Source organism: Zonotrichia albicollis, chromosome 5 (assembly GCF_047830755.1).
Source record: "Zonotrichia albicollis isolate bZonAlb1 chromosome 5, bZonAlb1.hap1, whole genome shotgun sequence".
NCBI classification, from domain to species: domain Eukaryota; kingdom Metazoa; phylum Chordata; class Aves; order Passeriformes; family Passerellidae; genus Zonotrichia; species Zonotrichia albicollis.
In genome coordinates this window covers 7,725,819-7,752,761 of record NC_133823.1, presented here as the reverse complement: position 1 = coordinate 7,752,761, position 26,943 = coordinate 7,725,819, and the positions used below count along the sequence as shown (strand labels likewise).

Sequence of the window (26,943 nt, the reverse complement as noted above, 5' to 3'; positions counted from 1 at the left end):
TCCCACTCCGTTTGCCTCCCCAGTGTCACATGGAAAATGCTGCTGGGTTCCCCTGATTGAGGGTCTCAGAAGCCGTGTGGGTGCTGCAGGGTGTTCAGCTGGTGCTTTATGAGCAGCACACGAGGTCTCTGTGGGTCCCCTGTGCTGCTCCTGCCTCTCCACTTTGGAAAGGCAGACATGGATAGTGGGAGTGCTCTGTCTGTTACTGCATCCTGCAAACATTACCAGGAGCAGAGATTTTAATGCCAGTCCCTGAATGTCCCTCTTGCTTCCCAGCAGGACCCTGGCCAGCTGGACCAGTCAGCCAAGTATTACCACCTGACCCACGATGAGCTGATCCAGCTGCTGCTGCAGAAGGAGGGCGAGCTGAGCAAGAAGGAGGAGCACATCCAGGAGCTGGAGAACTACATTGACCAGCTGCTGGTGCGCATCATGGAGCAGTCCCCCACGCTGCTGCAGATCCCTCTGGGGGGAGGCCAGGCCCCCTGAGCCTGCCCAGGGCAGCAGCAGCCAGCAGAGCTGTGCCCCCTGAGCCTGCGCAGGGCACCCAGCAGAGCTGTGCCCCCTGAGCCTGCCCAGGGTACCCAGCAGAGCTGTGCCCCAGTAACCACCACGCTGCCAACACCCCCGCACCCCCTCTTCTCGCCCGAGGCCTGCAGTGGCTTCTGTTCCCAGAGTTAGCAGGAAGGGTTATCTGCTCCTTCCCAGCCCAAGCTTAGCCCAGCTCAGTTCCAGGGAGCTGTAGGGTGGTGGGCTGCCAGCACCCTATGGGGAGGAGCAGAGCCCTCCCCACCAGGCAGGTTGCCTCTGCAGGTTCCTGTTGCTGTGACCGAGTGCCACCTCCCGGGCACTCCTCCTGCCAGAGCTTTAAATTACCCCTGGACATCTGAGAGCTGGAAACCATCTCCTTGTGACTTCACCCTGCTGCTGCTCCTCTGCCCACACTCCTCCTCCTCCTCCTCTCTCCCTTGAGGGTGGTGTCCCCTGGCTGGTGTGGAGCTGCTGGGTGACACTGGGGAAACTGACACCCAGTGAGACTCCCCCAGTACATTCCTGAGCAGAGACTGTGGGACACCCCTTCCCCTCCTCCCCCAGTTACCCCCAGTGAAGGATGAAGAGCCAACTCCAGTTTGTGCCACTCTCTCACCACACTTGTGGGAGATGCTCCACAAAGGGACAGTGCCAGGCCTAGGTGGTGTCACTGGTGGCTCTGTCATAGCACCAGTGACACTGCCTGGGTCCCTCATGGTTGGACTGGGAATATGGCAAAGGTGCCCCAGGAGTGCTGCAGGAGATCCTTTGCATGCCCCCACCCAGCAGGGGCTGCTGTGCCCTGGAGGGACCAAGGAGTGCAGAATCCACATTGAATTTCCACTCAGTATTCCCAGGAATGGCTGCTCACAGCTGCCCTGCCCTGTTCTGCCTCATCTGTCCAGCACAGCCAGAAAACACCCCCAGAGCAAGGTCTGGGGGGTCTGACCCCCCTGCAGGGCCCCTGCAGGGTCAGACACCCCAAAACCTCTTGGCACAGCCCAGAATTCCCAAATCCTGGCAGGGCAGTGCCCTGCTCTGCTGATCACATCCACAGGCTGGGATCAGCTCTCCAGGGCAGTGCCCAGCCTGCTGCCCTGATCACATCCACAGGCTGGGTTCAGTTCTGCAGGGCAGTGCCCAGCCTGCTGCCCTGATCACATCCACAGGCTGGGATCAGCTCTCAGGGCAGTGCCCAGCCTGCTCCCCTGATCACATCCACAGGCTGGGATGGGCTCTCCAGGGCAGTGCCCAGCCTGCTCTGCTGATCACATCCACAGGCTGGGATCAGCTCTCCAGGGCAGTGCCAAGCCTCAGGGCAGCTCTGTCCCCTGCTGACCCCTGAGTGACCACCCAAAGCTGAAGCAGCATGAGACCACGACTGTGTTCTTTGTTCCAGTTGTAAACTTGTCTGTTGCAATTTTCATCAAATGCAGTATATCATCTCTTTTGGCGTGCCAATTCCCCTTTTTGTTTCCAGTTTTGAAGTAAAGTTATGTTTGAAGTAAAGTTATGTAAAGTAAGCTGGCTAAGGCTGCAGGGACCCCCTTGAAGGCCTGAGGGGATCCTGGCCCATACTCAGTCTCCACAGATAAAGAACACTTCCCAGGGCAGCACTTTGGGATGGAGTGAGGATGAAGAAGCTGTAGGACTGGTGTAATTGCACCAATTTGGAGGGGTGTCATTTTTGTTAAATGGGTTCCATCTTTCCTATGGGTAGACCTAACAAGCTCAAGGTGGGTCAAGTGTTGGTTGGGAGGTTGATATTGAAGTTGGATGCAGTAATGAGCTTTGGAGGACCCCAAGAGCTCCAATTCCTGGGGTTCCTCTGGTGCTCGAGGCAGGGTCAAAGCATCTACCAGACTGGGTTTTTTATCTGTGTGTGGGTATTCATTTGCTGCTAAGGAACCCTACCAGGCATATTGACAGAGGGTTGTCCACACTGCCCATGGACAGGCAGAGATTGTCCTGCTGTGAAGTCTTGGCCAGTGTGACCCAGATATTCTGGCTGGGCTGAGGGACAATCCATGCACCAGCTGATGGAAAGGTGAGGAGCATCCAAAATCCTGTCTGGAGCAGTTGGGGATTCCCTGCCACTGGAGACATGGCAGGGGGTGATGAGTTGATCTGTGAGTTTGAAAAAATAATGTTTCATAGCTTTACCAGCCCGTCATATCTTCCCATCTGATCCCCTCTGTTTTTACTGAGTAGAAAAGGGGAGGGAAAACAAGTAGTAACAATGCAACAAACTAAGGAGGGGTAGCAGTAAAACCAACCAAAGAGGGGTAACAGTGCAAAACAATGAGCAAATGAAACTCAACACAGAGTCTTATGATCTTCTGGAGCAGTGCAGAGTCATCTTCTGTGATAAATATCTGTGTTTACACTCTTTTTTCTTCTCTCCTCCACACCACCCAAGCTTGATCTCTTTGCTGTCTCTGAGCTTCAGGGGGAGTGTCTCTGGGTGCTGCTTGATGGCAGGTTGATGTACAGCTTAACATTCCTGCCTGGAATCCACCTTGGGCCAGATCCTGTAGATACACAAGCATAACCTCTGCCCTAAGTAATTAATGGAAATGGGCCCAATATTTGTTTGGATTTGGGGTCTTTGATCAGCACAGGGGGTTTCTCTGTGAGCTGAGCTCTGTGCATGTTGGAGAAGTGCCTGACAGTGGGGGGTTTGGCTCCATGAATGAATTAAGAAAATTGATGACATAAAGAGCCTTACATAATCTTTGTACATTCAGCAGTGTTTCAACTCCCCCATGCTGCTGATCAAGGACTCTCTTGAGTGCACAGTGAGCCCTCTCTACAACAGATTGCCCTGTTGGTGATTGGGGAATGCCATTGGTGCGTTTCACCCCCCATTGATCTGGGAGCTGTTTGAAATTTTTGGAGGTGTAAGCAGGACCATTATCTGTTTGGAGAATGCCTAGGGTGGAGAATGCTAGGAGAAAATGTTGGATGACATCTCTTGTGTTTTCTCCTGCATGGGCTGATGCAAATACTACCCCAGAGAATGTATCTATGGAATGAAGGCATTAAGGGCCAAAAGCAGCTGAGAGTTCTTGTTATGCCATTTTCCTCTAGCCCCCATGGGGAAGCCTACATATTCAATATTTACCACATTAGTCAGGTGTTGTATTTGTGAATGAATTTATTTTTGTCTCCCAAAAGGTGCATTATGTGTGACATCTATTTGCCAAAGCTGTAAACTTTCAAGGCCTCAGGGGTTAACCCTGGCCCTCAGAGAGGGCAAAGCAAACTCCTGGCAATTGGGGCAGGAGCCCACGATTGCTCTTGCCTGTTCCCTTGTGGTTTTAAACATTCTGACAAGGGCTGGCACATTTTGATGAAAAAACTGATGGCTCAATTTAGCCTGATTGAAAATGTCTGCACTGCCATGGCTAAATATCTGCCCTCCAGTTGCCTTCTGTGACTGGTTCTGGGAGGTCAGTGTGTGACCTCACATGCATAATGTGATATGGTTGCTCTCAGTGGGAGAGGAGGTGCGTTAAATTTGAGAGCAAGCCTTACAAATCTGAATTTGGCACTTCCTTTAACGAGGAATGTTCTGCTCTCTCAGCTATTCCAGCAACATAGGCCGAATCAGTAACTAAATTTAAGGGTTGTTTGAATTTCTCAAAGGCTCTGACAACGGCTGCTAATTCTGCAGTTTGTGGGGATCCTCGAACAATCTGAACATCAGACTCCCACTCTTGAGTGTCAGGATTCTTCCACGTCATTACTGACTTGTGGGATCCCCCTGAACTATCAGTAAATACAGTCTATGCCTTTAGACGAGTTCTACTTTTTAATGAATTTGGGACCAAATTAAAGCAAACATTAAACAGTTTATGTTTTGGTAGGTGGATGGAGATTTGGTCTGGGTAGCTGTCCAGAGTGAACTGGAGGTGCTCACTGGTTTGGAACAAAGGTTCTAGACTGTTTAATGCCTGTGAATTCACACCCCACTAGGGTCCTGAGGTGAGCTCTGGCCTTTCTGATAAGCTGGGCCCTGAGCTCCTGAGCTGTTGTGGTGTCTTATTTGGTTTGTGTGATTGAAACACCCACTCTGTGATTAGGACCTGATCTCCCTGAGTGAGGTCCCACTGGAAAATGAGCCCATGGAACTTGGGTGACATACCCAGGATGACAAATTGGAAAGGCAGGGTAGGATCAGCATGGTGGGCTTGTCTCATGGACAATGCTTCTGATACCTTCTGGATCACTTCATGGGCCTCTAGTGTGATGGTTCCTGGGGAGCTGAGGTCATCAGGGCCTCTCAGGAGGTTCAAAAGGGTTGACAAGTCCTCGGTTGCGATCCCCAGCAGTGAACAAACCCAGTTTATGCTCCCACAGAGCTAGTGGAGGCCTCAGGGGTCTTGGGTTGTCGTCCTGGTGAGCTGCTGGGGCACAATTGTCTGCTCACCAATCTGGAGCCCAAGGTAGGTCCACAAGCAGGTGTACTGAATCTTCTCTGTAGCAATTTCAAATCCTTCAATGGCTTGGATAGTCTGAGATGAGTCTCCAAATAATAGTCAGTCTCTGTGCATATGAAAATATCATCCATAAAGTGATGAATTACGGCATCAGGGAATTTTTCCCAAATGGACGTGAGAATGTGGGCAACAAACATTTGGCAGATGACTCATGAGTTTTTCATCCCTTTAGAAAGAATTTCCCCTTGATGCCTTTTTAGAGGGCTTGTCTATTTATTGATGAAAATGCAAATCTTGGGGCATCTTTAGGATGGAGTGGAATATTAAAAAAACCTTAATATCGATGACTGCCAGTTTCCAATCTCAGGAGCATTGAAGGTGAGGGCAAGCCAGCCTGTAACAATGACCTCATTCACCTTCCTGTGGTCTTGTAGGAGCCTCCACTTGTCTTTGCCTGTTTATGAATGACAAAGACAGGGATGTTCCAAGGGCTAGTGGGTGGTACCGTGTGGCCCTTAGATAGCTGCTCCTGCACTACGGATTTGAGTGCCTTTGGTTTGACTTCTACCAGGGGCCACTGTTCCACCCAGATGGGACCATCTGATTTCCACGTGTGTGGTGAGATGGGGTGCTCTGCAGTGGCCCAGCTGGAAATCCTGTGGGTGTGAAGGGATTTCTGGTCTGAATCGCCATTGTCTCTGCCCCACAGAATGACAGGTGCATTTACCACAAAAGGTCTTCCTGTGGCAATGTGACCCTCAGGACCTTCAGTAAGGATTGACCTTTTACTCCACATAGAAGTGGCAGCTGCTCCAATCCCAGAGATGATCCATAGGCTGGCACCAGTTCCCAGCCCTGTGGCCACCTGGAGTGAGCAATGATGATGACATCTGACCCGGTGTCAGTCACACATGGAAGAGAAACTTTGGTACCTTTGTTAGACAAGCCACACTCTATTAAGAGGTCTGTCTTGGCCTAGCATCTCTGCCCAAAAAACCATAGGATTTTCTGGCAAAACATCAGCCCAGGTGGGTACAAGAAAAGCTTGGGTATAGGTGTGCCCTTAGTCAAACCCCAGAGTGGGTCTGTACATATTACAGTGATCTCATGCATTGCCACAGTCTGGACTTCTGGAAGCACATGTAACTCATTAACATTGTCTCCTATGATTAAAACATCCCCTGGCCCATCAGGAGGTCCAGGTTTACCAGCTGGATTCAGCAGATCACTTCATCCTCAAATTCAACAGAAAGGGCTCTCATCAGCACTCTCTGTGTCCCTGCCTGGACATGTTAGTAGGCTTGGGAGAGTCAGCCCCTTTCTCATAGTGAGTGTCATCATAGATGGTTTCTCTGTGCCTGGATGCTCTGAGATTGTGGGAAAAGAGGGATGAAACTGCTCAAAAGAAAGATCTCGCAGGAGTTTTGCTGAGTTGACCAGCCCTTGAGGTCTTGAGGGCTGTCAGTTGACCGCTGAGAAATTCCCCAGAAAATTGGGTGTTTTCCCTTGGGGAACCTGGAGCACTTGGCTGCAACTCAAAATCCAGTGGCTGGCCAGTGGAGAGGCTTTCAACTGGCTCATGAGAAGCCCCACAGTCAGGGCACCAATTTGTAGCAGCGTGGGGTTTAGAGGCTGGAAGCTGCAAGCTCCTACCTAATTCCCAAGAAGCATCTCCTGTGGAAAAGCTGCTTGGATAGGAATTCAAGCAGGGCAGTCAAGTCCTTTTTTTTGTTTCGTTTTTTTTGTTTGGTTGGTTTTTTTGGTGGTTTTTTTTGTTTGTTTTTTTTTGTGGGTTTTTTTGTGTTTTTTTTTTTTTTTCTGTGTTTTTTTTTTTTTTTTTTTTTTGCCAGATCCCATTTGTCCTAGTGTTGTGGCTGCTGAAGTCCAGCAAGCACGGAACAGCAGGGAGGGGTTTGTCCCTGAGCTCCTGGGAACATCTAGGGGGCTGGTGATGGCAGGACAGCCCTGTCCCCACAGTGAAGGACTGGAGGAGCCCCCAGTCTGTGCAAAGGTGGGATCTGCACCGTGTGGGGCTCCAGGAGCAGCAGGGAGCGGGGACAGCCCTGTCCCTTCTCTGTCCCCACTCTGCTGGCCCCTCAGTCGCTGTCCTCGCTGTCCCAGTAGCCTCCCAGCAAACCTAGCGAGGACGTGGCTGCTGCTGGAAGTGAGCTGGTGGTGGCCGTGGTGCCTCGGGTTTCCATCCCCTTATCCAGGGCGGGATCTGGCTTCTCCTTCCTGCGGGCCACCAGCCCAGCCAGCTGGGCCCTGGTGCTGAGCTTGCCAAAGCTGCACTCCCAGCTCTCCATCCTCAGTCTCTTGCTCTGGGTGTCCTCCTGCAGGATGTCCCTGGGTTTTTTTGGGGCTGTGGGATTTGGACAGTGTTTTGTTGGTTCATCATCAGAGTCAGAATCCACCAGGAGCCGGCGGCTCTGGGACTGTTCCAACATGGCCTTCATCTCCTGCTCATCCTCCTCCTGCTCCTTGCGCTTCTGCGCCTCCTCCACCTCCTTGTGCTGCTTCAGCATGGCTTCAAAATCCACGTTGGCCTGGCACTGGTTGAGCTCCTTCAGCTCCTGCAGGTTCTCCAGGACCTCCATCTCCAGCTTGGAGTCCTTGGTTCGGTTCTCCAGGACCTTCATGGGATTGTTGAGCTCCTCCTCTTCCCTCTCCTTCTGCATCCTCTTTTCCTCCTCCTCCAGGAGCTTCTGTGCCTGGAAGTTCCTGGTGGCGCCGTGCTCCATGGCGTAATCCGTGTTCTGGGGGTCTGTCTTGAAGGTGATCTCAGCCAGGCAGCGCGGGCACTTGATGTAGAAGCGGAAGATGGGCAGCCCCAGGTAGGACTCGTTCTGCACCGTCTCCTTGCGGGCGTTGAACTTCTTGCCCTTGTAGATGTACTCCCCACACGTCCTGCACCTCATGTTGAAGGGGGCCATGAGCCTCACCACGTACTGCCGGTTCTTTGGGAGCCTCAGCTTGGGGATCTTGGCAGGATCGAAGTCTGGGGGGTAATATTTGTTCAGCACTTTCCGTTCCGACATGGCCGCGGCTTCTGGTCCCCAGAGCTGCCCCTGCACTGCTCACCCCAAACTGGGCACCACTCTGGAGCAGCCTGGGGTTCAGATGGTGGAAACTGCTGCCTGGTTCCCAAGAAGGGTCTTGCCTTGGTGTGAAAAGCCAGGTGTCTGATAAGGAAGGCAGGATCCTCCTCTGAAATGGAAAATGTAAACAGGGGTGGTTCTGCTGGAGCAGGGATTCTGGACAAGGGTGGAGTTTTCCTCTGGAGCTCCAGGGATGCTGTAGATGAGCCTAGTCTCCTTCTGGGAATGCAGTGGGTAAAGGCTGCTGTGGTGTTCAAATCCTCAGATTATATTCAGGTAGGAATGCTTGGCTCCTCCCCATCACCCAATGGGATGATGGAATTTTATCAGTGTGACTCAATGGCCCATTGGGAGAAGATAATGAATAATTGATGGACCATTAGCAGAGGATATTTCCCAGAGGGAGGATTGGTTGTGGAAGAGAAACTGCTCAATTAACAGAAGATAACTGCCCCACCTCTGACAGATGGGAACAGAACACACAACTAAATCTTTCAACCTAAAACACATCTCCTGTGGAAAAGCTGCCTGGGTGGGAATTCAGGCAAAGCAGTCAAGTCCACTCACCTCACTAACCATGGCTAGCTCAGATCACTGAGGCAAGAAGCGCCTTTTGTAGGATAAATTCCAGCAAGGTTTGTTCCAGCAGGCTGAAGGGAAATCAGGGACAAAAGAGGAGACCATGTGCTCTGCATAATCAGGTATGGGTCAGCAGGCAGTGCTGAGGGCACAGGGGTGGCACTGTGCCCTTTGTCCTGCCCTGCAGGGAAAACAGGGCAGGCACCAGGGGTACCATAGCCAGTGATGAAACAGGGAAAGGAGAAACCACGAGAATTTGGGACAAATGGGGAAAGCAGGCTGGGAGGATCAGTGTTGTGAGGCCCCATGGGGAAGTCTTCTCTTTCTGCCTAGCTGGGGAAATCTCTGTGGTAGATATTGCCAGGGTGAACTCTGGAAGTTTCAAAGGATTGCCCACCTGATTTACCTGGCTGGACTGGAGCTACTGAGGAAGGGGATAGGAAGGATGTTGCTCCCTCCCTCATCCTGCCAGGATTTTGGCTGTAGAAAGTGCCCATGCAGGCAGAGAGGCAGCCAGAGTGGGATTTCAACATGAAAGGCATCTTCTCCCTCTTCTCTACCTCCCAAAGTCACTGTGTTCTTTTAAAACCTCCCTGCTCTTCACTTGCTTCAGTGTAGACTATGCCTTTGAAAAATGGTGCCTTTTGCCCCAGTAGCAGTTTCCTACCCCAAAAATGCTTTGCAACCCAATTCTCCATCCCACACAACCTGCCTGGGGCTGGTTCCTCCTCTGTTTTCCTTCTCACCCAAGCAAAGGGAGTTAGTTGTCACCCAGGGACAGCAGAGCCTCCCCACCCCCTGTGCAGCTGCCCTGGCTCCTCCAGGAGTTCTGCACAGCAGCTCAGGAGAGCTGGGGCAGAGATCATCAGCTGACACAGCAGGCAAGGGCAGGCTGAGTGTTCCAAGTTGGAGACAGGCAGAACTGGATCAGGAGGAAAGGAGCTCTGCCCTGTCCGACTCTTGGACCCCTGCTTGAGGAAGAGGAGGAGGAGGATGTTTTCCCTGGGAGAGCAGCAGCCATGAACCTCCCACTCCTTCCTGCCTCTCCCCTCCTGGGAATACCTGAGGTTTGCACTGCTCCAGCTGCTCCTGCTGTGTTCCTGCTCCTCCTCCCTCTGTGTGTCTGGGCTGGAGTGGGGGTGTCCAAGGGAAGTGTTTCTCACATTTCAGAAGGTGCCAGGAACCTCTGTGCCTGTAGGGTCAGATCTGTGCCCTGGCAGCCTGAGCCCTCTGTGGGTGCCCAGCTGTGCCCTTGTGAGCAGTCAGGGAGGATCTGTGGGCACTGGGAATGCTGAGAGTGCAGCAGTGCTGGGGAGAGGGAGGGGAATTCCTCAGCGGGCATTCACGGGGGAGCTGCAGGGCCAATATCTCCCACGGGAGCCAGAGCTCCTCTCTGCTCCCAGCCTCACAAACACCCTGCTCTTGGCCGTGTGCCCCTGCAGGGACAGCTCCTGTTGCTCCCCACACAAGTGCCAATGTTTATGTGGATCCCACGGCCCTCCCTCCCACCTCTCCCTCCCCTCAGTCGTGTCTCACCGCCTCCCTCAGCCCCCTCTGCCTTAGTCAGCTCTGCCTTGTTTTGCTCCAAAAGCCTGAACGTTTTGCACTTGAATATAAAAAGTGACTCCCAGAGCTCAGCAGGCTGTACCAGGTGTGCAGCCCTGCCAGCTATAGGTGCTTCCACAACTCCTGTTTGCAGCAATACCTGTTCTGTTCCCTCATCTCCTGTTTGCAGCAATACCTCTACTGTTCCCAGCAATACCTGTTCTGTTCCCCCATCTCCTGTTCCCCACTATACCTGTTTCCTCCTTTCTTGCCTTTCCAGCAGCAGGTGCTTTGCTGTCTCCTGCCTTTCCAGCAATGGGTGCTTCCACATTTCTTGTCTTCCAGCAATACCTGCTCTGTTCCTTCACCTCCTGCCCTTGCAGTAATGGGTGTTTCCATATCTCCTTTCCAGCCATACCTGTTCCCTCCTCTCCTGCCTTTCCAGCAATAGGTTCTTCCACATTTCTTGCCTTTCTAGCAATATCTGCTCCTTCCATCTCCTGCCTTTCCCGCAATACCTGTTCTATTCCTTCATCTCTTGCCTTTCCATCAACGGGTGCTTACACACCTCTTGCCTTTCTAGCAATACCTGTTCTGTTCCCTCATCTCCTGCCCTTGCAGTAATGGGTATTTCTGTACCTTCTGCCTTTCCAGCAATTCTTGTTCTATTCCCTCATCTCCTGCCTTTCCAGCAATACCTGTTTCCACCCCTCCTGCCTTTCCAGCAATAGGTGCTTCCACATTTCCTGCCTTTCTAGCAATATCTTTCTGTTCTCTCACCTCCTGCCTTTCCAGCAATGAGTGCTCCCATTTCTCCTGCCTTTCCAACAATACCTGTTCCCTCATCTTCTGCCTTTCCAGCAGTTCCTGTTCTATTCCCTCATCTCCTGTTTCCAGCAATCCCTCATCTCGTGCCTTTCCAGCAATGGGTGCTTCCATAGCTCCCATTTCCAAGCAATATCTGCTCTTTCCATCTTCTGCCTTTCTAGCAATACCTGTTCCCTCACCTCCAGCCTTTCCAGCAATAGGTGTTTCCATATCTCCCGCCTTTCCAGCAATTCCTGTTCCCTCCTCTCCTGCCTTTCCAGCAATATTTGCTTCCACACCTCTTGCCTTTCTAGCAATACCTGTTCTGTTCCCTCATCTCCTTCCCTTGCAGCAATGGGTGTTCCCATATCTCCTGCCCTTGCAGCAATACCTGTTCTGTTCCCTCACCTCATGCCTTTCCAGCAATACCTGTTCCCTCATCTCCTGCCTTTCCAGCAATAGGTGCTTCCATAGCTCCCATTTCCAAGCAATATGTGCTCTTTCTATCTCCTGCCTTTTCAAGAATACCTGTTTCCTCCTCTCCTGCCTTTCCAGCAATAGGTGCTTCCACATTTCTTGCCTTTCTAGCAATACCTGTTCCGTTCCCTCATCTCCTGTTTCTAGAAATCCCTCATCTCCTGCCTTTCCATCGATGAGTGCTTCCACACCTCTTGCCTTTCAAGCAATGCCTGTTCTGTTCCCTCATCTCCTTCCCTTGCAGCAATGGGTGTTTCCATATCTCCTGCCCTTGCAGCAATTCCTGTTCTGTTCCCTCACCTCCTGCCTTTCCAGCAATAGGTGCTTCCACACTTCCTGCCTTTCAAGCAATACCTATTCTGTTCCCCCATCTCCAGCCTTTCCAGCAGTCCCTGCTCTCCCATGTCCCGTTTGCAGCAATCCCTGCTCCCCCATCTCCCATTTCCAGCATTCCCTGCTCTCCCATGTCCCATTTGCAGCAATCCCTGCTCCCCCATCTCCCATTTCCAGCATTCCCTGCTCTCCCATGTCCCATTTGCAGCAATCCCTGCTCCCCATGTCCCATTTGCAGCAATCCCTGCTCTCCCATGTCCCGTTTGCAGCAATCCCTGCTCTCCCATGTCCCATTTGCAGCAATCCCTGCCCCTGCCAGCTGCAGGAGCCCAGGTGTGCAGGGCTCCCTGGGTGCTGCAGGAGCGTGGAGCAGTGATGGATGTTCTGTGTCTGTCCCCCAGTGTTCAGCAGGTCCCTCCCTGTGCTTGGGAAAGCTCCTACAGATGTTCCTGTCTCTGTTCTGTGTTTCCCCGCCCTCTGGGCTGAAGAATTGGGGTTCTCCCCTCAGCACACAGGTTTTGCTCTGTGCACAAGAGCAGCACAGCAGCCCTGCAGTGGGGTCTGTGGTGCTGGTGTTGAACCTCCACCTTCCCAAGGGAATGGTTCTGAGGGCATAAATGCTTCCCCAGGGAGGGAGGGGATGAGGAAGAGACCTGGGGAAATGTTCTCAAGTTGCCCATCTGGGATTTATCTCTGTGTTCAGTGACTGAATTTCCTATTTAGTGATTTATTTGGGGTCCCAGGGGCAGGAGCAGCGTTCCTGCTCTGTGTCCCTGAGCTTTGTCCCTCTGTGCTGAGCCCAGGACACCCCTAGGGCCAGCAGCAGCCTCTCCCTGTTCTGTTTCAAACCCAGCCATGACACTCCCTGTGGTTTTGCCTTTCTCCTGGAGTTTGTTTTTCCACGTTTGAGCTGTTCCATGAGGCTGCAGCAGGGTGCTGTGCTCTGCCTTGCTGCCAGCCCTCAGCTGGGGTTTGCTTCTCCAGAGCTTTGGCCAATTTCCTTTCCCCTTGCCTGGTCCTCCTGGCCACGTGTGGGCCAGGAGAGCCACCAAGGCTTGTCCTCAAACTGGAACAGACCTGAGGGATGTGGATTCTCCAGTGTGATGTAGACTCAGCCTTTTCTTGGAGGGAGCCCCAGTTTGGGGTAAAAAACCTGGAAAAGCATCCCCAGGTGGGAGAAGTGTTGGGTTTGGAGTTGTTGGTTTCCCTCTCTTCACGTCTGCAGGAAGTGGGTTCTGTGTGTCTCATGTTTTAAGAGTTGCAACTAATGTTTATAAAGAGCTTGTTATTTACGTTTTAAGCACTTTAAAAAAAAATAAAAGTTGTTCAAGCTGTTCCTAGACACTTCTGATTCATTGACAACAGCGTCTGTGCTGACGGCGCCTGGACACCGAGTGACATTTCTGTTTGTCTGCTGCACGAGGAGGAGGAGGAGGAGGAGGAGGAGGAGGAGGGTGTCCAACTCCTCCAGCAGCTTTTCCACCTGTCCTGACAGTCCCTGAGTGCTGTGCAGTGGGAATGCTGCAGGAACATGGAGTTCCACTCCAAATCCTGCTCCTGGCCCAGGTGTGGGGCATGAGGAATTTGGGATCCTTTGGGGTTGTTGTGGGTGTGCCCTGAGCACCCAGGGAGTGAGGCTGGGGTTGGATGGGGGGGTTGGGATTCTTTTGGGTTTTTTGTGTTGTGCCCTGAGCACCCAGGGAAAGGAAATTTCAAGGAAATTTCAAAGAAAGGAAATTTCACAGGAAGGGAAAAAGGAAGAGGGAAGAGGGAAGAGGGAAGAGGGAAGAGGGAAAGGAAAGGAAAGGAAAGGAAAGGAAAGGAAAGGAAAGGAAAGGAAAGGAAAGGAAAGGAAAGGAAAGGAAAGGAAAGGAAAGGAAAGGAAAGGAAAGGAAAGGAAAGGAAAGGAAAGGAAAGGAAAGGAAAGGGAAAGGGAAAGGGAAGGGAAAGGAAAGGGAAGGGAAAGGGAAGGGAAAAGGGGGAAAAGGGAAGGCACCTGGTTCCATTGGTGCTCCTGGGAGCTCTGATGTCCCAGACTCCTCCCCAGCTCTGTTCCCCCACTTTTCCCCACTGAGCCCTTTTTCTTCCCAGCTCCTTCTTTCTGTTGAAGCCTTTCCCCTGAAGAACATGAGCTGCCCTCAGCCCCCAGCAATGACTCTGCTGCTCCCCCAGAGGAGCTCCCCCAGCTCCAACCTGGTTCATTTTCCCTGCAGCTGCAGGGATGCAGCCCCTGGGGAGCTGGGCATGCCTGGGGGGTCCCTGGGGGGCTCACCAGGGAAATGCTGGGGCTAAGCTGGGACCCTGTGAAAGTCCTGGAGGAGCTGGGCTCTGGAGTTGGGCAAACCAAGGATTTAATCCCAAATTCCCACTGAGCCCTGTCTGGAGCACAGAGCACCCCCAGCCCTGCAGGAGGAGGGAGCCTGGCTACTGCTCCAGGCTCCAGCTCTGCTGCCCAAAGCTTTCTCCAGATCTGCCTTTCCAAGCAATGTTCCTGTGCCTCTATCCCAGTGTCCCCCCTGGGCACCCCAAAATTCCCTCATAGTGTGGGGGGACCCTGGATGGGCACCAGGTGCCCCCAAAGCTGCTCTCACTCCCCTCTCAGCTGGGCAGGGAGAGAAAACACAACAAAAATCCCATCTGGGGATGAGGGCAGGGAGAGATCCCTCAGAACCCACTGGAACGGGCACAAGAGATGGAGGAAATCAGTTTAATTTATTAATTTCATCTATTGCAAATCCAACCAGAGCAGGGCAACAAGAAATAACCCCAAATTTTAAATCCTTTTTCTCCACCCCTCCTTCCTTCCCAGGCTCTCCTCCTGCTTCTCTCCCTCCTCCTTCCCAGCACTGCAGGGGGACAGGGAATGGGGCTGTGCTCAATCCCTCACACATGGTCACTGTGCTCCTTGCTCCTTCCTCCTCCTCCTTCTCCTCCTCCTTCTTCTGACACTCTGCCCCTGCTCCAATGTGGGCTTCCCTTGGAGTCACAGCTCCTTCAGGGGTCACAGCTCCTTCAGGGACTTCTCATGGGGCCAAATCTCCTTCAAGGGCTTCCCTTGGGGTCACAGCTCCTTCAGGGGCTTCTTATGGGGCCAAACCTCCTTCTGGAGCTTCTCCTGGGGTTCAGTCTCCTTCAGGGGCTTCCCATAGGATCACAGCTCCTTCAGGAATTTCTTATGGGGTTCAGTCTCCTTCAAGAGCCTCCCATGGGATCACAGCTCCTTCAGGGACTTTTTATGGGGTCACAGCTCCTTCAGGGGCTTCCCTTGGGGTCACAACTCCAGATCTCCTCACAGGAGCCCCCTGGAGTTCCTCTCCCCCAAACCCCATTTCTGGATGAGCTCACACCATGGCTGGGGGATCATTCCCTAGGTTCGGATGAGCTCACACCAAGGTTGGGGGGTTATTCCCCATTTCTGGATGAGCTCACCCCATGGATTTGGGGCTATTCCCATTCCTGGATGAGCTCACACCACGGCTGTGGGGTTATTTCCTAGTTTTGGATGAGTTCACCCCATGGCTAGGGGGTTATTCCCCCTCCCCAAAAATCCCCAAAATTGGATCAAACCGTTGTTTTTGGTGGGGGATCTCCCCCTCCTCCCAGGCAGGGAAGCACAAGTTGCCAGCCTGGATGGATCTGGTGGGATTGAATCAGCCAAGGAATTGATATTCTGCTGGGATGGCACCAAAATGTGATAGTCTTCTGTCACTCCACATGGGCTGGGGATAAACAGATTCTCTCCCCTCTGCTGTCAGCAAACACGGCTGTGGCAGCAGCAGCTCCCGGCAAGGGGAAAGGGAGAAAGGGGGGGGAAAGGGGTTTTGGGCAGCCTCCATCCCCACATGAATCTGGGATTTGGGGCAGCCTGATCCTCACACAGATCTGGGATGGATTTGGGGCAGCTCGATCCTGGGATGAACTTCTGGGGATGGATTTGGGGCAGCCTCAACCCTCACACAAAGCCTAGGATGGATCTGGGGCACCTCCAGTCTGGGATGGACCTTTGGGGACAGGTTTGGGGCAGCCTCCATCCTCACACAGATCCCAGGATGAGCTTTGAGGGTGGATTTGGAGCAGGTCCATCCTTACGTAGATCTGAGATGGATTTGGGGCAGGCTCCATCCTCACATAGAGCCTGGGATGGGCCTTGGGGATGGATTTGGGGCAGCCTCCATCACCACACAGATCTGGGATGAATTTTGGGATGGGTTTGGGGCAGCCTCCATCCTGGGATGGGCCTTTTGGGATGGATTTGGGGCAGCCTCCATCACCACACAGATCTGGGATGAATTTTGGGATGGGTTTGGGGCAGCCTCCATCCTGGGATGAGCCTTGGGGGACAGGTTTGGGACAGCCTCCATCCTGGGATAGGCTTTTTGGGATGGATGTGGGGCTGCCTCCATCCCCACACAGATCTGGGATGAATTTTGGGATGCGTTTGAGGCAGCCTCCATCCTGGGATGGGCCTTTTGGGATGGATTTGGGGCAGCCTCCATCACCACACAGATCTGGGATGAATTTTGGGATGGGTTTGGGGCAGCCTCCATCCTGGGATGAGCCTTGGGGGACAGGTTTGGGGCAGCCTCCATCCTAGGATAGGCTTTTTGGGATGAATTTGGGGCTGCCTCCATCCCCACACAGATCTGGGATGGGTCTTTGGGGCATGGGGAGCCCTCCCAGCTTTGGCAGGGCTGGGTTGCATTTATGGCTTTGGTTTCCTTGGGAGAGGAGCTGGCAGAGAGAGGGAGCCTGAGGGGGTTGGGTTTGGGGTGAGGGCTGAGTTTGGGGCCAGGGCTGGGTTTGGGTTCAGGGCTGGGGCTGGGGCCAAGACTGACCCCATAGCTCCAGGGCTGTCCCTGCAGGGCTCTGGGGGCAGCCCAGAGCCTTCAGCAGCGATCCCAAATCTCAGGGATGGCAGGGCCAGATGGGAGCAGGGTCCTGCTCCTCATCCCCTGTCCCTGCCCTGTCCCCATCCCCGTCCCTATCCCTGCCCCTGTCTCCAGGGACACGTAGCTGTCACCTTGGGCAGCCAAAGTTCTGCTTCAGCAACAGCTCCAAGGAAATGCAAACAAATGACAAAAGAAATGACAAAACACTATTTTCCTGCTCTTTCATATTCCCTTTTTCACCCCTCAGAGCCCCTTTTCCATCCTTTCCTCCCGGAGATTTGAGGTTCACTGAAGGGGATCAGTGCTGAGTTAGCCCAAAATCAGAAACTGCTTTTGCAGGAGGGAAGGAAAGAGAAAAAAGCGGCAATGATGGCTCTGCAGCCACGGGGCACAGCAGCAGAAATTCCATAGTGAAACGGGGCAATCATTTTTTCCTGGGTGGCAAAAATCGGGATTTTTTTGTTTCAGGGCAATCACTTTTCCCTGGGTGGTAAAAATACAGGATTTTTTGGTTTCAGGTGTATTTTTGAATTCCTCCTTCACTGGAAGTGCTGCTCCTGGATTTCCAGCCCTGCCCTGCCTCCCTCTCCAGCGCATTCCCTCTGTTTGCTGTCCCCTGTGCTTTCCTGGGGATTGATCCTAATCCTCCAAACAATTTCCCGGCGTGTGAAGGTGCAGACATTTCTTATCCCACTAATCTGGGCCAGACAATTCCGCGAACGGCTCCGGGTGCCCCAGACCTTGTCGTTATCAGCCCGGATCGTTATCAGTTTAGATCGTTATCACTCAGATCTTTATCAGCTCAGATCATTATCAATTCAGATCATTATCAGCTCCCCAAAGGGCGCTGCTGGCCTTGGTCAGAGCGGGAGCTGCAATTCCACCGGGAATTGCTCCTGGAATTGAGAAAAACTCCTAGAGCATCGAGTTCAGTCATGCCCAGCACTGCCAGGGCGACCAGTGTCCCATGTCCCCAAGTGCCACATCCACAGGGCTGGAAATCCCTCAGGGATGGGCACTTCAAACCTCCCTGGGCACTTCCAGTGCCTGACCCCCCTTTCCATAGGGAAATTCCTCCCAATGCCCACCCTGAGCTCCCCTGAGGCCGTTCCCTCTGCTCCTGTCCCTGTTCCCTGGGATAAGATCCCAAATCCCCCCCTGGCTGTGCCCTCCTGGCAGGAGCTGTGCAGAGCCACAAGGGCCCCCTGAGCCTCCTTTGCTCCAGGCTGAGCCCCTGCCCAGTTCCCTCTGGGATTCTCCAGCCCCTTCCCAGCTCCCTCAGGGATTCTCCAGGCCCAGCCCTGGCCACGTTCCAGCCCCTCTGTGTCCTTTTTCTCACAGATGTCATTCAGTAACATTTGGGGTGGTTTTTCAGGCGTTTTTGGGCTTTCACCTGTCAGTGTTTCATTATTAGCTCAGTCTATTACACAATTTAAGGTGAAACTCTCTTGTCCCGTTCACCAGCCCTTCCCTCACTCTGGATTCCCCCTTTCCCCGTGGGACTACATTTCCCATAGTGCCCCGCGCCAAGCGCATTCCCCATTGGCTGCCGAAGAGGGCGCGGCCCCGCCCCTCTGTGGCCGGCGGACTCCATGTCCCGGCGTGCCCCGCGGCAGCTGCGGTTGGCCGCAGCCAACCAGCGCGGGGCCGGCGGGGGGCGGGGCCGGGCGGCGGGGGAGGCTGTTTAAAGTGGCGCTTGCGGGATGGCGGAGCCGGCGGATTATCCCCCGTTCCAGCTGGGGAAGCCCCGCTTCGAACAGGTACTGCCGGCGGCGGGAGGCGGCGGGGGGGACACCGGGAGCGGTGGCGGGAGCCGCCCCTGCCCTGCGCGCGGCATCGCCCCCCCACCCGCGAACGGAGCCCCCTGCTCCCCGCTCCGCTCCGCCCCGCCCCTCCCGCGGTACCGTGCGCCCATTGGCCCGCAGCCCCCGCGCCATTGGCCGGCCAGCTGTCAGTCAGAGCCGCCGCCCCCTGCCCGCGGCGGGCACTGCGCGGCCCCGCGGCCCCTGTGGTGCGGCGCGCAGCGCGGCGGGCGTGGAGCTCGGGGGTCGTCGGTTCGAGGCCCGCGGGGGCGGTCAAGGGCCCGCTGCGGCATGGCGCGGGCTCGTCCTTGCCCCGAGGGGCTCGTCCTTGTCCCGGGGGTCCCCTGCCAGACTGGCTGGGAGGGGAGGAGCAGCTGTGGGATGGGGCGGGGCTCCCAGAACCAGGGGTGCTCCAGGTGGGTGCTTTGCCAGCCCCACCGGGCAATGCCCACCTCTGGTGCCAAGGGATGGAGGGGGGGTGTGACCCCCAGGATGGTGTCATGTTAACAGAATGTGACCGATAGAACAGCTGGCACCTCCACAGATGCCAGCTGAGACGGGCAGAGCAGTTGTGGTCAGTTACCTGTGCCCCGGTGAGCAGGGCAGGGACAGCTGGGCATTGCTGCCACCCACTGTGGATGACCAGAGAGGACTCGTTGTGCTGGTGGAATTATTGTGGCTGATAAAAAGGCTGATAAACCTCTGTCAGTCCCTCCTGAGCTGGGCAGGACTCCCTGGAGGAGCTGCCCCTTACCTTGGGTGTGTCAGTGTGTCCTACCACTGGGACAGCTCCCATGGGGGGACCATTCCCACTGTCCACAACAATCCAGAACCCCTGTTCAACCCGTTTAAGCCTTATTTAATCCCTGTTTAGGATTAAAGGCTGACTCCACACCTGTGCTTGGCGTGACCCAGCACCTTTGGGCTGAGCTGTGGATTTCCCAGAGAGCCATCCCATATTGGGGCCATTCCATGGTGGGGCCATTCCAGGGTGGATCTCCTGCCTCTCCCACATCCCTCCAGGGCTTGGAGCAACGTGGGACAGTGCAGGGGTCAAGGGAATGGGAATGGGAAGGTGGAGGGGAATGGGGATGGGAGTGGGAATGGGAATGGGGAGGGCTTTGGGATTCCAGAGGTCACAGAGCACATCTCAGAGCCCTAGGGAGGGCTGACTCTCCTGGGAACAGGCAGGACGCTCCAGCTGGGCAGTTTTCAATCAGGAGGAGGAGGAGGAGGAGACGCTCCCTGCCCTTCCTGCCCAGCACAGCCCTGGCAGAGCTGCTGTGTTCTGCTCATTCAGGAGCTGCTGGCACTGGGGGCAGCCGTGAGGAACCTTCCAGGGCTGGGGCAGGCAGTGAGGGTCCCCCTGTGCTGGTAGAGCCCTTGGGAGGGGATTCCTAGGGAATGCTTAGCCAGGGGGGCACTCTGAGCATGGCAAACCCCCCTTTCTGTGCCCTGGGGCTTCATCCCTGCCCTGGGCATTGCCAGGAGCTGTGGCAGGGCTGAGGTGCTGCTGTGCTGCTGGCTCCATCCCACATTCCTGCCTGCCCAAGGCTGGGATCCAGCAGGCAGCACCGTGGGGGCACACAGGGAGGAGGGGTTGGGATGTTCCCAGGGTTTGTGGATCCTGGCTGGCTCTGCCCTGTTTGGGATGCAGCACCACTCACATCCCTGCTCCCAGCACGGCCTGGGAGAGCCCAGCCCCTCCATCCCTGTCCCAGTCCCCTCCATCCCTGTCCCAGCCCCTGCAGTTCTTTATTTCCCCCATCCTGCCTGTGTTGTTTCCCCCAGATTTTATTCTGGAGGACCCCCAGCTCATTCCCAGGGGATCAGGAAGCCCCAAACCTTCCCTACCAGGAGTTCTGGGCTTCCCCCAGCCCCCCCTGCTCTGCCCAGCTTTGGTTCAGTGTCTGAGATCTCAGCTGGAGCTGCCAGAGCCTGCTCCTTGTTTAGGACAGAATGCTGAAATCCCAAATTCCAGCCTGCTCCTTATTTAGAATGCTGAGCTGGAATCCCAAATACCAAATTTTCCCTTCTCCAGGGAACATCCCCAGCTCTCCCAGCCTGGCTCCAGCCTTGGGGTCTCCTCTGGATTTATTCCAGCAGCTCCACGTCCTCCTGCTGTTGCGTTTTTTTCCACCTCCATCACCCAGGACTGGGTTTAAAGGAGAATTTGTTGGTTTCTCTCCCATGTTCTGGGTTTTAACCCCCAGCTCCTGCTCCTGGCAGGTTCCTCTGCCCTGCCCTGCCCCTGGTGCAGGAGTTTCTCCCACTGGAATCCTGGCTCCTCAACTTTGGAAAACAAGATTAATGCCATCAAAGGTGTCCAGTTTTAGCCCAAACTTGCAGTGGGTTGTCACAACCCTGGCTGTGCTTTGTCCCAGTCCCATTGCTCAATGGCTTTGCCTTAATTTTGTTTGCTTTAGCTTAAATCTCTCTTAATTAATTAAAATGAGCCTGGTTTTGAGCTCTGCCCCACCCCAAGCCCGCATGTTTTTTGCTCTGGCTTAATTAAACCGTGTTTAAAAGCAGGCTGTAATTAAAGTGGTGAGGCTGTCCATGCCTGCCCAGCACGGGCTCCTCGGGATTCCTCTCCTCCTGAAGGTGATTAACAGCTCCCTAATGGCCTCTCACCTTCTCCCATATCCTGCAGCTGTTCCCCTTGGTCTGGGCAGGATGGGGAGCTGAAATCCCAAATTCCAGCCTGCTCCTTGTTCAGGGCAGGATCAGGGAGCTGAAATTCCCAAATTCCAGCCCGCTCCTTGTTCAGGGTAGGATCAGTGAGCTGAAATTCCCAAATTCCAGCCTGCTACTTGTTCAGGGCAGGATCAGGGAGCTGAAATTCCCAAATTCCAGCCCGCTCCTTGTTCAGGGCAGGATCAGTGAGCTGAAATTCCCAAATTCCAGCCTGCTACTTGTTCAGGGCAGGATCAGGGAGCTGAAATCCCAAATTCCAGCCTGCTCCTTGTTCAGGATCAGAGAGCTGAAATCCCAAATTCCAGCCTGCCCCTTGTTCAGGATCAGGGAGCTGAAATCCCAAACTCCAGCCTGCTCCTTGTTTAGGATGCTGAGCTGAAATCCCAAACTCCAGCCTGCTCCTTGTTTAGGATGCTGAGCTGAAATCCCAAATTCCAGCCTGCTCCTTGTTTAGGGCAGGATGTGGAGCTGAAATCCCAAGTTCCAGCCTGCCCCTTGTTCAGGATCAGGGAGCTGAAATCCCAAATTCCAGCCTGCTCCTTGTTTAGGATGCTGAGCTAAAATCCCAAATTCCAGCCTGCTCCTTGTTCAGGGCTGGATGGCAAGCTGAAATCCCAAATTCCAGCCTGCCCCCAAACCCATGGCTTTTGGGACCAGCTGCACCTCCAGGGCCCAGCTCCAGGATGTTCCCTGTGAGGGAATTGACATTCCCAGGCACCTCCTGGTGCTGCAGCCTGCTGGGAAGTGCTCCCAAAATAGCCCAAATTCATCAGGAAATGGGTGATTTGCACTGTGCTCCAGCTCCCTGCACCAGCTGCTCCAGGAGCCAGGGAGGGGTATGGGGAGAGCCTGGCACAGGGCTGGGATGAGCCTGGCACATGGAACCATCCCCAGCTCTCAGGGAAACTGAGGCAGGGCTGCCAAGGAGGGCTCAGAGCTGCTCCTGAGCCCAGCAGGGCTGCTCCTCTCATCCCATTCCCATCTCCTGCCAGATCTGGGTTTGCTGCATCGCTGGGGAGTTTGTGAGGTCCCCAGGATGAGGTGAGAGATGAGGAGTCTGACTCCATGCTCTCAAAAATCTATTCTATTCTATTCTATTCTATTCTATTCTATTCTATTCTATTCTATTCTATTCTATTCTATTCTATTCTATTCTATTCTATTCTATTTATTGTGCTATACTAAAGAAAGGATTCAGACAGAAAGTTTAACAAGAATGATAATGAAAAACTGCTGACTGACTCCTCGGAGTCTGACACAACTGATGGTGATTGATCATTAATTAAAACAATTCACATGGAACCAGTCAAACATTCACCCATTGGTAAATGATCTCCAGACCACATCCCAAAGCAGCAAACACAGGAGCAGCAATCAGATAATTCTTGTTTGCACTCCCCTCTGAGGCTTCTCTGCTTCCCAGGAGAAGAAATCGTGGGCAAAGAGGATTTTTCAGAAAATATGAGGGTGACAGATCAGGGAATCCCAGAGTGGTTTGGGGTGGGAGGGACCCTAAATCCCACCCAGTGCCACCCATCCATGGCAGGGACACCTCCCATTGTTCCAGGTGGATCCAACCTGGCCTTGGACACTGCCAGGGATCCAGGGACAGCCACAGCAAATCTGGGAATTCCAGCCCAGCCCCTCCCAGGAAAGAATTTCCCCCAAATTTCTGAATTATTAGTGAGGGGAATGGCAGATTTGTCTTTCCAAACAAGCTGTGGGTCTGCTGGTAGATAAAACCAGCACTGGGAGATAAATGAAACAATGGGAAGGATTTCAGTGATTGATGAATGGAAAAAGATATTTGCTTTTACAAATAAACTTTGGGTTTGCTGAGAAATGAAATTAGACATTGAGAGATGAAAGAAACAATGGCGAAAAAGCCCTAAATTCCATAGGAATGAAAAGTTAAAAGGAAGGATTGTACATTAGAGGGAAATCTTTAGTGTCAGGTGTATCAGGAAGTCTGAACCTCTCAAGTACCTCAGAAATGGGGAAAAACCCCTAAGTTCCATAATAATTAAAAATTAAAATGGAGGGTTATACAGTAGAGGGAAATCTCTGGTATCAGGTGTTTTGGGAGGTCTGAAGCCCTCAAGTACCTCAAAAATGGGGAAAGAGAGAAAGGAAATGTGTCTGGAAATTGGGATAAAAAGGAGGCTGTGTCCTCCAAAAATTGGAGAGACCCCAGGGGAATGCCCCATGACCTCTCCCTTTATTGGAATGAAGCCAAAGGACGCCTCTGTCTCCTTTTTGGACATAAACCTCTGGTGTTTGTGGATTATTTATCCTAACATTGGGAATTGCTGGGGCTTGTTTTTTGTTTTGGGTTTTGGTTTTTTTTTTTTTTTTTTTTGCCTTGTGTTTTGTATGCAGCTCTGTAAAAACCAATCCTGAATAGAAAAAAAAGTTCCTTTGGCTTCCAGTGAGGAGAAGGAGCTGGGAATGAGCAGGGGCTGACCTGGATGAGGGGATGCCAACACTGAGGCTGCTCTGCACTTCTCTGAGAGTGAAATCACGAGTGCCAGGCTGGGAGCAGCACACAAAGGGATGTTTGTTGGGCAGGGGCAGGCAGCAGGGCCAGGAACTGCAGGGAGGGAGCCCAAGGAGCCCTGGTGGGCTGGGATTGAGCCTGGCCCTAGGATTGAGTATGGCTCTGGGATTGAGCTCTGGGATTGAGCCTGGCTCTGGTTTGAGGAGCCACGGAGCCCTGGTGGCTCTGGGTCTGAGCCTGGCTCTGGTTGAGTGGGGCCCAAGGAGCCCTGGTGGTTCTGGATTTGAGCCTGACTGTGGTTTGAGCAGAACGCGTGGAGCCTTGGTGGCTCTGGGATTGAGCTCTGGGAATGAGCCTGGCTCTGGTTGAGTGGAGCCCAAGGAGCCCTGGTGGCTCTAGGTTTAACCCTGGCTCTGGGTTTGAGCCTGGTTCTAGTTGAGGTGGAGCTCAAGGAGTCCTAGTGGTCTGGGTTTGAGCTTGGCTTGCTTTAAGCCTGGCTCTGGATTTGAGGCTGGCTCTGGTTGAGTGGAGCCCAAGGAGCCCTCATGGCCCTGGGATTGAGCCAGGTTCTGGGTTTGGGCCTGGTTCTAGTTGAGGTGGAGCCCAAGAAGCCCTGGTGGCTCTGGGATTGAGCCTGGCTCTGATTTAAGCCTGGCTCTGGATTTGAGCCTGGTTCTGGGTTAAGCCTGGCCCCAGTTTAAGCCTGCCTCTCAGAGCACTCTTGCTCTGGGGCAATGAGGCCCTGACTCATCAGAGTTCCACAAACCTGTTCAGGCCCAGCCTCTCTGGTGGTTTTGGAGCTCTCTGACCCCGGAATGGGCAAGTTCAGGCAGCAGCACCTAGAAACAAATCCCTCATGGCCTCCTGCCCTGGAAACAAATCCCTCCCTGCCTCCTGCCCTGGCACAGAATTCCCAGAACATACCCAGCTGGGGCTGCCCCTGGATCCCTGGCAGCGCCCAAGGCCAGGCTGGACATGGGGCTGGAGCAGCCTGGGACAGTGGGAGGTGTCCCTGCCATGGCAGGGGTGGCACTGGGTGGATTTGGGGTCCCTCCCATCCCAAACCATTCCCTGATTTTGGGGTTTGGGCACTCCCAGCTCTCCAGCCATGGCAGGGAATGTGGGGCTGGGATCACACCAGGCTGGGGCTGAGCTGCTCAGGCCTGGCCTTGAGCTGGGCCTTGGCCTGGGCTGGGCTTGGCCAGGCAGGGGCTCAGTGCCAGCCCAGGCCTGACCCTGGCACAGGCAGCAGCCCCCCCAGGGCCTGGGCAGCTGGCAGAGGGGAGCTGGGCATTCCAGGGGGCATTTCCATGTGCCCCTGGAACCTGGGCTCTCCTTCCCCCTCCTTTGTCACCACTCCTTGGTCAGGGGGTATAAAACACTGATGTTCTATTTCATTCCATTTAATTTCCATTTAATTTCCATTTAATTTACATTGAATTCCATTAATTCAATTTCATTCCATTTCATTCCATTTCATTCCATTTCATTCCATTTCATTCTGTTATTTTCCATCTAATTCCATTTAATTCCATTAATTGCCATTTAATTCCATTAATTTCCATTTAATCTCATTAATTTTCATTTAATCCCATTAATTTCCATTGAATTATATTAATTTCTATTTAATTCCATTAATTAAAATAATTTATATGAATTTCCATTGAATTGCCATTGAATACCATTAATTTCAATTTAATTCCATTAATTTCCGTTTAATTCTGTTAATTTCCATTTCATTCCATTAATTTACACTGAATTCCACTAATTTCTGTTTAATTCCATTTAACTTGCTTTAATTCCTTTTCATTCAATTAATTTCCATTTCATTCCATGAATTCCAATAATTTCTATTAATTTCCATTAAATTCCATTCATTCCATTTGGTGTTGCTGTTCTCTGTGTGGCACAGAGATAAAGGCAGGGGGGGAAGCCAAGGCCACTCAAATTTAGAATCCCCACATCCTGCTGGTGGTGAAGGCAACAATCCCAGCTGGTTAGCAGTAAATCCAACTGGTTAGCAGTAAATCCAACTGGTTAGCAGTAATTCCAACTTGTTAAACAGCAATCCCAGCTGGTTAGCAGCAATTCCAATTGTTTAACTGTAAATCCAACAGGTTAGCAGCAGTCCCAGCTGGTTAGCAGTAATCCCAAGTGTTACCAGTAAATCCATTATTGGTTAGCAGTAATTCCAGGTGTTTAACAGTAATCCCAGCTGGTTAGCAGTAATTCCAGGTTGTTAGCAGTAATTCTAGGTGTTTGTTTAGCAGCAGTCCCAGCTGGTTAGCAGTAAATCCAACAGGTTTGCAATAATTCCGTGTGTTTAACAGTAATTCCAGCTGGTTAGCAGCAATTCCAGTTGGTTAGCAATAATTCCAGGTGTTAGTTTAGCAGCAGTCCCAGCTGGTTAGCAGCAATTCCAGCAGGGCAGCAGTAATCCCAAGTATTTAGCAATAATTCCAGGTGTTTGTTTAGCAGCAATTCCAGCTGGTTAGTTTAGCAATAATTCCAGCTGTTAGTTCAGCAATAATTCCAGGTGTTAGTTTAGCAATAGTTCCAGCTGTTCAGCAGTAATTCCAGGTGTTTAGCAATAATTCTAAGTTGTTAGCAATAATTCCAGGTGTTAGTTTAGCAAAAATTCCAGCTGTTAGTTTAGCAGCAATCCCAGCTGGTTAGCAGTAATTCCAGCTGGTTAACAGTAATTCCAGGTGTTTAGCAGTAATTCCAGGATGCTAGCAGCAATTCCAGCTGTTAGTTCAGCAGCATCCCAGCTGCCCTGGGCTCTGTGGGATGGGCAGGGGCTGTGGCTGCTGCTCTGGGGTTGCTCAATTCCTGACTCAGGGATTGCTCACTCCCCACCCACCCCTGGCACGTGTTGGGAGGGCTCTGCCATCTGCAGGGATCCCACACCCAAAATAAAAGGGAGGCAGCAAAATGTCAAACTCAAATCCACTCAGAAATACCAGAATTAGCATTAATTAGATCCATGCTAATTAAAAAACGCTGTTCTTTTTTCCTGGAGTTGTGTGGAGCTGTTCTGTTCCATTGGGGGGGTACTTTTTTAATTTTTTGGGTGCAGAATGTGGAGGAATGCTGGAGTTTGTGGGGTCAGCAGTGCCCTGGACAAGGCCCTTGCAGAGGGATCCCTGCAGGAATCAGGAGGGGATCAATGGAGGAGCAGGGAAACAGCAGCACCATGTTCTGGTGTGGTTAAACACCATTCCCACTGCTCCTTCCCCACTCCAT

The 26,943-nt window shown here is 52.9% G+C and overlaps 2 protein-coding genes and 1 pseudogene across 4 annotated transcripts in view; 2 read left to right on the top strand and 1 right to left on the bottom strand.

Moving 5' to 3' along the window:
- Positions 1-13,152, top strand: part of RAB11FIP5 (RAB11 family interacting protein 5) — a 51,386-nt gene extending 38,234 nt beyond the window's left edge. For 2 of the 3 annotated variants that reach the window (XM_074540728.1, XM_074540726.1), the window contains exon 6: positions 277-13,152. In XM_074540728.1, the coding sequence (XP_074396829.1) occupies positions 277-489 (213 nt within the window). In that variant the 3' untranslated portion in view covers positions 490-13,152. The remainder of the gene's footprint in view (positions 1-276) is intronic. The other variant, XM_074540727.1, reaches the window with a different exon arrangement.
- On the bottom strand, positions 6,899-8,011 carry LOC106629756 (splicing factor YJU2 pseudogene; annotated as a pseudogene).
- Positions 13,153-18,308: 5,156 nt separating the features above from the next.
- SFXN5 (sideroflexin 5) overlaps positions 18,309-26,943 on the top strand; it is a 101,601-nt gene continuing 92,966 nt past the window's right edge. Inside the window, exon 1 of the mRNA XM_074540724.1 lies at positions 18,309-18,461. Within this exon, the coding sequence (XP_074396825.1) occupies positions 18,405-18,461 (57 nt within the window). The 5' untranslated portion in view covers positions 18,309-18,404. The remainder of the gene's footprint in view (positions 18,462-26,943) is intronic.